Genomic DNA, 14,070 nt, shown 5'->3' on the forward strand with positions numbered 1-14,070 from the left:
CCGGCCCCTTGCCAGCCGGTGTCCTGGCCGCAGGCCCCGCTCAGCCCGCTGTCGGCCTAGGTGAACGGAACCCCAGACCAGCAGCGCGCTGAGCGGGCCGGTGGCGTAAGATCAGCATTTTAATTTAATTTTAAATGAAGCTTCTGAAACATTTTGAAAACCTTGTTTATTTTACAATATGACAATAGTTTAGTTATATAATATATAGACTTTTATAGGGAGAGAACTCTTCTACAAAACATTAAAATGTATTACCAGCACGTGGAACCTTAAACTAAAGTGAATAAATGAAGACGCGGCACACCACTTCTGAAAGGTTGCCAACCCCTGCAGTAGAGCGTGATAAAACTGTATTGCTGCAAATATAAAAGGTTACTGCCAATTAATTACACTACTCTGTGTTGTGCTCAGCTATTCTTGTTAAACAACTGATGCAATAGAAAAGATGCCACCAAATGGACTCAATTCTAAAAGCTCTCCCTGCATTCAGCTGCCGTTGATTTTTTTTTAAAATTTATGTCAATCTGGCACCTATTGTACCCATGACCCTGATTGCTGCAGTATGTGAGCACCTGACAGTCTTTAATTATTTATCCTCACTTTACCCCTGTGAGGTAGGGAAATGCTATTATGGCCGTTTTGCAGAGAACTAGGATACCTACCATCTATTAAAATCATGAGGGTTGGTACCAAGCTACTTTTGAAAATCCCACTAAGGGCTAGATGCACAAAAGGATTTAGGGGCCTAATTGCCACTTTTAGAGGCCTACATCCCAGAATCAGACCCTGCCAGGATTCACAAAACCCCCCATTCAACAGCCACAGAACCCTGCAGGTGCCTAAGCTTACTCAGCACCTACATGTTTGCAGTTCCCTAAGCATCTGTGTCTGCCTCCTCGTACCAGGGTACTACTTGTCTTTTCAAAACTGCTTAGCAAGGACGCTATTCCTCCTCTGGTATTAGCGCTGTCTTCTGATTTTTCTTCTCGGTGTGTTCCCCTGTGTGAACTCTACTCCAATTCTAAACAGGATTTTTGGACTGTGAGTTTGTTTGGGTTTTGTAGTCTGTCCATTTTCCTCTGAGATTCTGTTGCAATATAAAATTAATTTGCAACTATCAAAAATAGCCTTGGACCCAGAAAAGGGTTGCTTGGCACAGGACCCAGGAAGCTCTAAACAGAAGTGGAAGAGAGATTTTTTCTTTTTTTATGACTTGCCCCAAATCACTTGTAGAGTCAGGGTGAGAACTCAGGCATCCTGACTGTTTCCTTCACTAACCATGGCCCACATTCTCCCTCCCCAGCTTAATGTAAGAGAAGTCAAAAGATTTACGTATCTCAGTTGCTTCTTATTAATATAATGGAGTTGCTAGAGGCTGGACAGCTTGCTCTCTGCTTCTCTGGGGGCTAGAAGTGCTTCAGCAGGCTCTTGGCAGTCTTGCCTTGGATGGACTGACTGCCAATGGCATTTCCCACTTGTTTCTTTAGATGCTCTCACTTCTTGTCAACAATAGTGGAAGGTCCTAATCTGTTTGCAAGAGATCTTGAGCAGGATTATATCAGGTTTCACATCCAGGGCAAACTGATATTTCTGTGTCTGCAAAATTGTCTTTTTTGAGCATTATTAGCTGTGAAGCAAAAATCCGTCTTTTTTTTTTTGATACTCTTTTCCTACCTCTCTGATAGGATGGTACCAATTCTGTTTCATTTCAAATGATATAATCTAGGGCATAATTTTCAAAAATGCCTAAGGGACTTGGTCACTTTTTTGAAAGTTTTAGCCCTAAACTATGGGGAAAATGTGAAACAAAACAAATGAAGATAATCAAATGGAATCTGGAAACCAGTTCATTTAAAGATAATTTTTGGTTTAAAAGCATAATAGTTCTCCTCTGGGGAGGCGTAATCCAAACACAACATACTTTCACCATCATGTAGTTTCCAAGGCCAGTCTAGGTTATGCACAATGACAATAACATACCAGGCTCCTTAATAGCTGTTTCTTATCTTTATGTTAAATATAATAAATGTTTAACGCATATCACTTTTCTTCTTCAAACATTTTACAAATATTAACTTCTTAGCATCAAAGAAGAGAATGAATCAGCATCTATTACAATATACATAGGAAATATCTGACCTAACCAGTCATTCCTACCAATATAAGTAATCCAATAGGAATGCAAACATATCTGCATTATGTTAAAATATTGGGAAAGAATTTGAAAACCAAGATATATAGCTATAGATACTGTAACTTTCCACATATATGCAATTTTCATATAGGGAGCACTTCTGTGTTGAGACCCAGCAACACTTTGTTCACATGGACCCGCATCCCAACCATTAGATCAAAATCTTAAAGAAGACTATCTAACTAATACATGTGGAAGACACAGCTAGCTGTACTTTATTTAAGTGTGTGAGGTATGAAAATGTATATTCATGAGCAAAAGATCTTGAACACTTGTAAAAATGAAATATTTGGCTGGGAGGACACTTCATGTGACAGACAAGAAAAGTTTACCATAGGATCTAAAGTTATTTTATTTGGAGCCTTCTGTATCTAAATATTTCATTACAGAGGAATATTATGAATATAGACTTGTTGAATGGAATCCATTTCCATTTCTCTGCCCTCTGTCAATTCCAAGCATCATTCAAACTGCCTTGCTGTTAACAACATAAGCTTCCACATTCTGTAAGTGATGAAAAATGAAGTATTCAAACACTGAAAGGCACCTCAATTAACATAGCTTCTTATCTATTTTTATTTACAAGACATCACTTGCACAAAAGATTCAGAGTGAAGTGAAAATAAGGAGCACATAGTGAATACACTCATCAACGTAAGAATAATAATTAAAAAAATAAAATGATGGGTCTGGCATATGACAGTTCCTTCACCAGCCCTTGGTAAATTCACGGTCAACCCATTTCCTCTCATTTTCCACCTCTGGGGAAAAGCCTGCATCCTTCCTGGAGTGTGTTCTCAAGTCAGCAAGCTCTAAGAAGTCATCTTTAAGGACATTTTAAAAACTACTTAACCTAGCACAGTCTCTTCTCCATAAGGATAATCCACTGGCCATATGAATTGTTTCTTACCAAGACAATACTTCCAGTCCTGGATAGTGTGTGGTTTTTATTCACCACCAAGAGTGTCCCTCAGCAACATCCATGTTAAGTTCCTTTGGTGACGAACTTCCATTCGAGTCACAAGGTTCACAAATGAAAACCTAAAGTGTCCAGCAAAAAAAATTTCAAAAGATCCCCATTGTCAATATTACAAATTAATCACTCGTTGTGTATATACACACACACATACTGGAAAACTAAGCTTATTCACAAGCTTTAACTTTGGGTAAGAAACTTTACCTCTGCTGAAGTTAGCAGATTCACTTGCCATCATAAGTCTCCCATTATCCAGAATTAAATGTGAATTCCATTACACATTAGCTGTGATTATCAGTTTTGAGGGGTTGGAAAGTGTCTTTGCATAAGCAACATTGAAAACCTGCAGTACAGAAGCACTGACTTTCGGTAGAGGCAGAACACTTTTCTGAATACAGGATAGTTTCCTCCCGTAGTACCTGACAGGTTAGAACACTGCAGATCTGATATTTCTGATTCTTCTTTTCTTTATGCAAAAAAAAGAGAGAGAGAGAGAGAGAGAGAGAGAGAGGCATGGGATGAGAAAAGCCAGGAGGCATGTCTTACACTAGAATGTCACTTCTCTTACTGCACCAAACTACTAGAGATGTCATGGCAACCATCAGCAATACTGGGATTAAGATCAGAGTTATGAGAATTTCATCCGGTGGATCTTCCCAGGGGACTTTTTCTGATGTACAGTTTGAAAAGAACTGTTTATGAATTCCAATGATGAAGCCCTGTGCGAGTCGGTTTGGCCAAAAGCATCTCGCGGCGCTGGCTTCCCGTTCTGTGCAGAGGCTGAAGTTGTCGTAATACCTAGAGAGAGAAGAAAATCGAAATAAGTCTGAATAAAAAATTATTTTGTTTCTCTTCAAAAAAAATTAGTCTGCTGTAATTTGGGGGTTTTTTTAGATATTTCAGATGGGCTGTAAATAGATCTTCTCCCTGGTTTTCTCACCAGATTAAAAAACCTTTTGGAATTCCAGGTTTTTTTGTTCTAAAACATGGTTTATCAAATAGTAATTTTGGACAACATATTGGCATTTGCAATAAAGTGTTTTTGACATTGCCTTTGTATAGGATCTTTGTCTGCCAATCTGTTCAACCTCATGGTGTTTTTCATTTGATTTATATGGGTTTTAGTAGAATTGACAACGGTTATCACGTCTAATGTATATGGTTGTACCTACAGTGTAGATATTTCTGCTGAAGGAAATAAATTGAATCTCTGGGTGTTCAGCACCTTGGAAAAGCAAGCAGTGTGAGACTTGCCAGAGATGACACAGTGAGTCAGATGCAGTAGCCACGTTGTTCCCAGGATATCAGAGAGACCACATGCACCTTGCCACAATGAGTCAGAGGCAGAGTTGAGAATACTCTATTCCTAACTCCTAGTCCTCTGGTCAGGCTTCTAAAACAGGCTGAATAAAATCCTGGCTCCACTGGAGCCAATGGCAAAGCTCCCAGTGATTTTAATGTGGCCTGTAGTTCATCCTCTCATTCTAACTGATGTAAAATTAGAATGCAGTTCCCTTGGCAGAGGCATCAACAATACCCATAAAAATCTAATGTGGCAACTGCAACAAACTGTGAGTGAATTATAAATAATTCGTGCATCGTCTGTTGTTGGGCAGGAGGCTGAGGCCAAGTGCAGTCCCAGCATGAGATCATGAACCGCTGAATAATAATTTCAGTCCTGCTGTGCATGGATGCAATAATCAGAAAATGGGCAAATAACAATTAAATAAAGCATTCTTTTTTTTTTAATCTTAACCTGTCCCGCATCAGAGTTAGACTCTAATGCCTGTCTACACCCTTAAGAGAGATCTGCTACACCCAGTAGCACAGAGCACTTAATTTCAGCACTGTAAAGCATACAAAAAGATACACATAATGTTCAATAGTAACCAAAGTTTGTATTTATGAGTCCAGGCTATGCTAAGAGCAAGGAAACACTAAATTGAATATTTGGAAAGATTGTTGTGATGGGATCGTGAGCCAACGTGATTTGAAAAGGGGTAGCGTGGCCAGAGGTAAGAGGAAATTAAGAAGTTGAATTGTGTCTGGACAGCATATAGAGAGGGGAAGGAAGGAATTATTGTCTGTTGTACTTTGCAATGTTCCCTTCAATGATGTGTGACTTAGTAGAACTATTTCAAAGGGAATGAGAGACTACCTGATGCCTTCAGGGACAGCATGCTGCACTATTGTCGGTGAGCCCCTGCCTCCACCCAGTACATGAGTACAGTAATTGCCTTTGAATGACACATTTCCTGCAATAGGAAAATAACGCCCCTGGGAACTGATGGTGACTCAGTCCCGGGTTGTGCAGTAGTGGAGGTGAACCACTCAGCATTGGGGTCAAGGATTGTACTCCATTGTATAAGGATTGACATTGCCATGTAGGGGCAGAACACTACATGGATAAGGTCTATGGCTACCTTCTTAACGTCATGTGCATAGGAGCAAACAGCAGCTTTGTAAAAAGGCACAAGGCAAAGTCCCTACCCCTTCCCCTTCCTACTGGGGCTGGCACAGTTTCTAAATCACTGCCTGTAGCTTCCTATGCAAACACCAGGTCATTTAAGGGCCAGTGTAAGACCACACCCAGATGCCATGGCACATCACCACTAGCATGAGAGTGTAGGCAGTGGTTCTCAAACTGTGGGTTGGGACACCAAAGTGGGTCACAACCCCATTTTAATGGGGTTGACAGGGCCAGAATTAGACTCGTTGCGGACCGGGGCTAGTCGAAGCCTGAGGGCTTGAGTCTGGGGCAGCAGGGCTCTGCCCCCCGCCCCTTCCCCCCCCACACACACACACACAAAGCAGCAGGGCTCGACCAGGATCATGTAGTAATTTTTGTTGTCGGAAGGGGGTCATGGTGCAATGAAGTTTGAGAACCGCTGAGTAGAGTATACAACCATTTTAAGAAGAAAAAAGGAAGCTTTTGTGATGGTTGAGAGCAGCAGGGAACTAACAGTAAAGAAGTTAAAAATAAAAGACAAATAATATCCTCTAATTATTTTAATAGTAACCTTCTTCAAACATTCCAGTAGCTTCCATCCTTTATGTCCTAGACTAAATTAGAATCTAAAGAGGATTAGCTGTATATGGAAGAGACAATCCCAAAGGACTAGAAGAATACAACAACTCAGTTGCTTCCCCTGTCTGACTACGCTTCAGTGCACCTTCTGAACAATAGAATCCCTAATGGAAAATTGTAGATAATTGAATAGGGATGAAACCAATAGGATTCTATAGAAATTTAGTATACTACAGAAATGAAATAGATATCCACGGATAGTAAGGATGCTTCTAGAGAAATTACTCCAAAATCCTGGAGATCATAATAATAATTTTGTATAGTGCTTATATCTAAAAGCACTTAAAAGAGGACAGGATCATTATCCCCATTTTACAAATGAGGAAGTTGAGGCACCGTGAGGTTAAGTGACTTGCCTGAGGCCACCCAGCAGGCCAGTAACAGAGCCAGGAATAGAAGCATGGTCTCAGGTCCTTAAAAGTACTGAGGTGATGCTCCACTCAGTGCCCCACCGCCTAGTGGAATCATCAGCCCTGAGTTAGGCCCAGGCTGTACAGACAATGCATGGGGAGAGTTAGGCACATAAGGAAGGCAGCCTTTGAAGCCAGCAAGCTGAGCTGTGAGCCACCGCAGATAGCAGGGACTGAAAGAGCAAGGAGAGGAATGGGGTGAAGAGAGGGGCTTGGGTGCCAAAGCGTATGTCCACACAGCATTTTGGAGCTCTAAGAATTGTGGTGTAGATCAAGCTCTGCAGACTGGGGACAGTGATTGGCCCTGGAGCCCGAGCTCCAGCCTGAGCTGCAACTCCAAAGTGCTGTCTACCCAGCAGTTTTTAGAGCACTAGCGTGAGCCCCGCTAACCCAAGCCCGTCACTCTGGGCTGGACGCAGCGTAGACATACCCTAAGGGGCCAGCCTAGTGTGCCAGGCTGATGAACCAGAGATAGGTGCTTCTCTCTGCTTGGGATCTTCAGCCACAAACCCTCTCATGGAGCTGGGTGCCTAAGCCAGGTCAGCTGCTTAGTTAGCCTATGTCCAAGCAGCCAAAACCATGTCTCTTGCTCTCTGACTCTGGCCCTATGTTTCCCTGTGCTCCCATGTGTATTCTGTGCAGGAGCTGTGCTCCTCATGCCCCACATATTGATGACCTGCATTCCTCCCTCCTGCCATGAAGTCTGACAGGTATCAGGCTTAGGCAGTTGTAGAGCCCACCTATGGGATCAGGTCCCGTTAGCAGGACTATTGTTCCCCCGCCTAGTCTGAGACTCCACTTTGGGGCTTCCAGGGCTTTGGCTTGAGAAAAGGCTCTGAATTGCTTGTTAGCAGCAAGGCAATCACAGCACTTAGGTGGCTTTACAAATGCCAACAAGGTTAAATTTAGGCACCTTGGGGACTTAGGCACCTATGGAATTAGGCAGCAGCTGAGAGATGGTTTTAAAAATGTCAATGGCAACTTAACGGAGGATTTAGGTTCTTAATAAGGTAGAAAGGTGGCTAAATACCTAGAAGGACCGGGGCCCCAAGCCGTATCCATTGGGCTATGCACTGCTTCCTAATAGACAATGGTACTTAATAATAATGGAGGTGTGCAGGAATGGGTATGTATAGTGAATATAAATTATTCTATAAATCTAAGTACTATATTCCTACCATCAAATTCTACAGGATGGCTTACAAATTCTATAGAAAAGTTATCATTCTTTTATAAGTTCTGTAGGACTTTTTCCACTAGTGTTGGCTGATTTCAGCAAAAATTGACCCACTGCTTTTGTATTTGAAGTCTAATACAGTCCAAAGAAATTGAACTAAACAGCTGCTAAGTTCTCCCAAATAGTAAGATAAAAATAATTAGGTTTGGTATAGTGTGTTCAAAAGACTGAATCCCTAAAAGCCAATCCACACCCACACACGTTATCGTAAGCAGAATTCTGCAGAACATTTACTTAACACCTCATGCCTTAAAATACTAATGTTTTACCTACATTATAACTGCTTTTGCAACACATAGTTGTGAGACTGAAGATAACGAAAAATCTGAACTACCTGAGAACTGTGTCTGTGAGTAATGCTCCATTAACCTAAATACTTGTGTATGCTTTCATGAGAAACTGCATATTTTGTCACATTTGAAATTATTACCAATATATGCTAGCAAACAGCTTTTCACAGCAACAAAAATCGCCAAATTCCTCCTTGGAATAAATTGCAAGTTCTCAAACAGTTGCCATATTCGCAAAACAATTATATTGTTTTCAGAGCACAAATAGCTTTTCTTTTTCTGCACTTGAGGCTTTTCGGAAAACAAAGAATAACACAGATCACAACTGCAATATGGTTAATTTTTTGAAAGACGTGAAAACATGAATTTTCAGTGATTTTTTTTGCCTGTGGTGAAATTTTAATGAATATTCATACATGCAGTCTCAGATTACTGTTTAATTTATATTCACTGGTGCAGAAATGTTCATTTGTCCTGATAAGTGTTCTCTGGAACCTCCATGCGAAGGAATAGAAGATGAGGATGTGTCATGTACAGTATTATGTGTCAAGCCACATCAGACAAATCCACAAATTTGTTTGTTGGAACTACTGAACAAACTAGCAGAGAAATCCAATAATATTCTAGCACACATGCAGCATGCATGCAGTTAGCTAACTCTGTGGAGTCTTCCCATATTTGTGACTATGTTTGACTATACACCTATGAACCTCAGACACTTTGCAAGAAGCGTAAGAAAGTGCTCTGCCTTACCTGAGTAACGTATTTTAAGAAAACTTTCACCATAACGTCACAATCTACCTTATATACAATTAGCTTCATCGTTATGTTATGCCCTAAGCTCCCTGAGAGTTCTTTAAATCAAGGCTCTGAAATTGGATAGCAAGGTACATAAACCATGAGCTTATTGATCATATTTCCACTCTGAGTATTCACACATTACAGAATGAATAAACTCCCAAAGTCCTGTCCCAGCATTCTCTGGGTTTACTCTAAGTCTTGGAATGGATTTTCTAGAGACAGTCTCTTCTTTTGTTGTTCTGAAGCCTCTCATGTAGCACTCTTAAATTAACAGAGAAATGAAATCCCTTCTTTGTATTCCTCAGAGTGGACAAGCTTCCTCATTCAGCTAACCTTCAGTTTATATATAAGTAGTACTAGTCTTGTAGAACTTTGGAGTCCTAGTCATGGGCAGGGCCAGCTCTAGGTTTTTTGCCACCCCAAGCAAAAAAATTGCCACCCAAAGCTCCGAGAGCGCAACTGCCCAAGCAAAAAAAAAGGGTGACCAGAATGCCGCCCCTGGAATTGTGCCACCCCAAGCATGTGCTTATTTTGCTGGTGCCTAGAGCCGGTCCTGGTCATGGGCCACACTAAGCATTACATCCCGAGGGCAATAGGATGAGCTATAATCACCCCAACCATGGCTACCTGCACCTCTAAAAACAGCTGCTTGAAATTCTAGTTACAGCACTGACATCTGTGTACCAATTTTCTTAATTAATCCAAACCCTTCATGCCTCTCAACTAACAGTATATGTTAATCAAATACATGAGTCTCCATCCAGAAAACACAGCTCCAACCTAGAAATGTCATCCTCACATAGTCACATAACTAAAAGTGGGTTTCAAATCAGGTAATCAGGTGACATAGTACAGATTTATCCCTGTTGCAACTCTATCTGCTTCAGTGGAATTACATCAGGAATGAATTTGGCCAACCGTGTGCCTTTTCATTTAACATGAATTCAAACTAGAAATGAATTCAAATTAGAAACACAACTATATAACAAATATCTAGCACAATGTTTTCAACTTGCCTTCAAGAAAAAACTTGTGGTTGTCAGAAGAAAAAAGTTCGCATGTTTCAAGCCATTTACCCAATAATAGGAATTGCTAAACCAGTCTGAAAAAAATAACAGCTTCCCTTCAAAACAATATTCAGATAAAAGTCTTAATTTTTATTCTTTCATTTTTGCACATCCCTGCCAGAACTAGAACCAGAAGTGCTGAAATAATAATAATTATAAATATCGTACCATGAGAAAGGCTGGTCTTATGTTATTTCCACTGTAGTGGAAGCAGGAAATACCAAAAAAACTCACAAGAAAGCTTCTTCTTGTGTGATTCCTAGCCAAATGTTGCAGAATTAAAGGGTGTGAATAGTTTAGATAAACTTTAAATTAAGGATCCAACCTTTCAGTTCATTATCTCCTTAGGTTTCCCCATCACGACACAAGGAAAGTTTAATTTTCTGTTTTACAATTCCACAGCTATATTGGACAAAGCAGACACTGTAAAGATGTGGAACGTTTCTCTACTTCTTTCATATGAACATTTAACCAAGTGAACTTCTGACTGCATCTCACCCTCCTTCACTTAAATACCATCAAAGATAAAGTGATTCCCTTTGGCCAAAAGGAGCAACCTCATACACAAATCCAGATCACCTGCTGCAGGAACTTGGGCAAGTCACTTCCCTGCCTGTGCCTCAGTTTCCCCATCTGTAAAACAAGGATAATAATACTGACCTCCTTTTAAAAGCACTTTGAGCACTAACATTAAAAAGTGCTATATAAGAAGTGAGGTATTATTATTAGACTGTACTTCCCTAATTGAATCATATCTTCCGTTATGTATCATGGACACAGAATTCAGCCAGAAGAAAATAAAACTCCACAAAGCACAGGGAAGGAAATTAACATGAAAGTGAAAAACAGGCAGGTTAATGAGACAATCATACAGTATAGTTGACTGTTACTATATTAAATTACGGATGACATTATGACAGATTTACACACTCGGATCTGAAAACCAAAAATACACTTGGTCTCCTTTCGAGATATTTACACCTGAACAGACTGCTAGAGAATGAAAAGTGGTTGACTAAACCTAACTGAGAATCTTAATATACAAAATTTAGTACCAAACTGTTGTCAGATACCTAAAGATATAGGGGAATATGTAAATATAAAGAGCAGCTCTTCATTTATGCAACATCTCTGATACCAAGTGCCCAATGTCTATTGAACAACAGAAGCGCCTGTATTCAGCAAAGGGTAGAATCATGAAAAAAAATGTTTGATACGAGTTAAGTATCATGATATAAAAGATAATTTAGCAGTAGAGAGATTGTATTAAAACATCAGCATTTACTAGCCACTGGATTTTGCATTCAAACCTGCCTGAGCTGTATCCTGGTGATTATCACTATTAAACACCACCTGTCAAGTAGGGATCACATGTTTAGATTTGGACTAGGTCAGAGGAGATTCAGAATATTTACTAGGGCCAGTGGTATGTCATGTGGTTGTGGGAGGTCACTGATTCCATGATTTATCAGGTTTTTGACCCAAAAAACCCTCCAAAAAACACATTGCAGGATCTAATTCTCACCTCCTTACACAGTGGTGAAAATCAGGAGTAAATAAACTAGAAGTAAAAGGTATTGCATCAGTGTAAACAGATGCAGGCCCCAATCCTGCAAACACTTAAGTATGTGCATAGTTATGCACAAACGGTCCCATGAGAGTTATCACCACCATCAGATGGTAATGAATGATTGGGGCTAGCAGTGTGACTTGGTAAATGATATGAAAAGAAGTGAGTAGGTCATGAAAAAGGGGAAATTACAGGTTGTATTATTTGAATCAAAACGTTCCTTTTTGCCTAATAAAAAATGTTTAAAAACCATTTAATAACCTTTCAACATTGTAGACCATTTAAAGCCCATCACAATGGCATGTCTTGTTTTGATAGATCATGCTGTACATACTTATATCACAGCATTTGATCAGTCTTTGGGCATCGCTGACATCAGTGGGATTCCTGAGGTCAATAAAGTTACACACCTCCTTCAGTGTTTTCATGTGGCAGGGCCCCAATCCTGCCAGGAAGATCAGAATCTGGCCCACAGAAGATTATTTGGCTTAAGAGCCATGTCTACAGAGCTGCTGCCTTTGCAGTTGAGGCAGAGAAGCGGTATGTATTGGACGAGCCGCCACCACTCTATCCCCAGCCGAATTGCCAAGGCTGAGTTACTTTGGGTACAAAATTGAATTCCGTGATGCCCGGAGATTGATAATACCTTGCAAATAACAATGTTTATTAAAAGAGTGTGCCAGTTTTAAGTGGTTTAAAGTTTTAGAGGCTATTAAAGTGACTGAACAGTTTATCGAAAGAAAGGCTATTTTGATTTAAATGAGACTGCTCATAAATTCACCTTCTTTTATATAAATTCATTACAATTGCCTTTTTCTCCCCTGAAGAACTCTCCCTCTCTTTTTCCTATCACTTACGCTGACAGACCACTAGCCCCAGTCATTACCATCAGATATATGGCTATTCACTGACCTGTGTGAAATGAGTTGGTTGTCTCGGGTAAGGTCCTATAGTAGTAGACACAGGGGTGCTGGAACAATTTTTATAGTATGGATGCTGAGAGCCATTCAACGAAACTGTAAACCCTGTATATAATGGAATTCACTTCAAGCTAGGGACACTTCAAGCTAGGCAGCACCCCCAGCAGTCCTCATTCCAGCACCTATGGGCACATGTCTACATCACAATTGTAACTAATTAGCACTCTGGTTGGTAGTTGTAGTAGAGAACACCAGAGGTGGAATGGAAGACTGACCTGTCCTTTCCACACAAAATATGGTTCCTGTAGGTGAGGCGCACTGCTCAGGCAGCTTGGGAGTTTACACTACAGGTATGTTTTCATTACAGCCACGACAGTGCCGCAGTTGTGCCGCTGAACCATAGACACTTCATGCATTGACAGAAGGTTTTTTCCCATTGCTGGAGCTAGTCACCTCTCTGAGAGGCTAGGCGAATGGAAGAATTTTTCCGGCCTAGCTGCATCTACAATGGGGGCTACATCAACCTAACTAGGGCACTGGGGTAAGAAATTTTTCACAGCTCGGTCAATTGAATTAAGTGTAGACCAAGGCTACCTCTGCATGTGCTACACTATAGATATACTCTTGGCCATCTGTCATTTTGGGGCCAGATTATGGCCGGACCCTTTGTGGGTGTGTAAACCCCGTCTGCACCCTTGAATTCCCCTGAATACAGGTCTGTTCCTGGCTAGCACCCTGACTGGCACTTGCCTTCCAAATTAGGGCAGGGATGAACTGGATGGCTACTGAGGAGTAAGCAAGCTGCATCAACCTAAGGAGTGATACAGGAGCAATAGTGGCCAGGACTTTCCAGTAACTTATGCCCAGGCCACCTCTCTGTGGCACTGCAGTTCCATACCACCCACCACTCAGTCCCATACTTTCATGGCACAGTGTAGCCCTTGGTGACGTAACATTATTTCTTTCCAATAAAATGTACAAAGAAAAGAACGTACAAAAATACTTGTGATGGCCTGGAATGCTAAGCATAGCTAGTCAGTCCCATCCCCTTGCCTTCCAAATCAAGGGCTTGCTTTGTTTCTTGGAGCCAAGTCAGGGGTTATAACATTGCAGTGCTACAGGTGCACTCCTCTTCCTTTCTTTATGACGAGACTGGCTGTGACGAAGTGGGGATTTTCCCTTGTTATGTTGTATGTGAGCCTATGTGAGTCTTACCGTTTGACATGAATGCTGTGTGTGCCTCCGTTTCCCTGTGTATTGCACCAATGTCTAGGTAGTGGAAATAAGCATGTGTGACCTTTGTGGGGGTTGCTCCAGCTGTCTGCATGGATGCTATAGCCACCCCTTCATAACCTGAGACCCATGAGGGGGATGCGACCAGGTGACTCTTGGCCTGGGAAGTGAGACAAAGGCCAGAGGAGGAGCAACAGGCAGGGCAGGGCCCAGGCAGCTGAAAGCAAGTCAGGCTCAGCTGGCTTGGGGTTCAGGGGCTCCCCTCCCCCGAAGATGGACTTGGC

At 41.2% G+C, this 14,070-nt stretch overlaps 1 protein-coding gene across 1 annotated transcript in view; it reads right to left on the reverse strand.

Moving 5' to 3' along the window:
- Positions 1–2,655: 2,655 nt before the first annotated feature.
- Positions 2,656–14,070, reverse strand: part of RAMP3 (receptor activity modifying protein 3) — a 70,093-nt gene continuing 58,678 nt past the window's right edge. Inside the window, 2 exon segments of the mRNA XM_077809217.1 lie at positions 2,656–2,698; positions 3,717–3,968. Coding sequence (XP_077665343.1) covers positions 2,656–2,698; positions 3,717–3,968 — 295 coding nt within the window.

The sequence above is a fragment of the Eretmochelys imbricata genome, chromosome 2 (genome assembly GCF_965152235.1).
Source record: "Eretmochelys imbricata isolate rEreImb1 chromosome 2, rEreImb1.hap1, whole genome shotgun sequence".
In the NCBI taxonomy this organism is placed as follows: domain Eukaryota; kingdom Metazoa; phylum Chordata; order Testudines; family Cheloniidae; genus Eretmochelys; species Eretmochelys imbricata.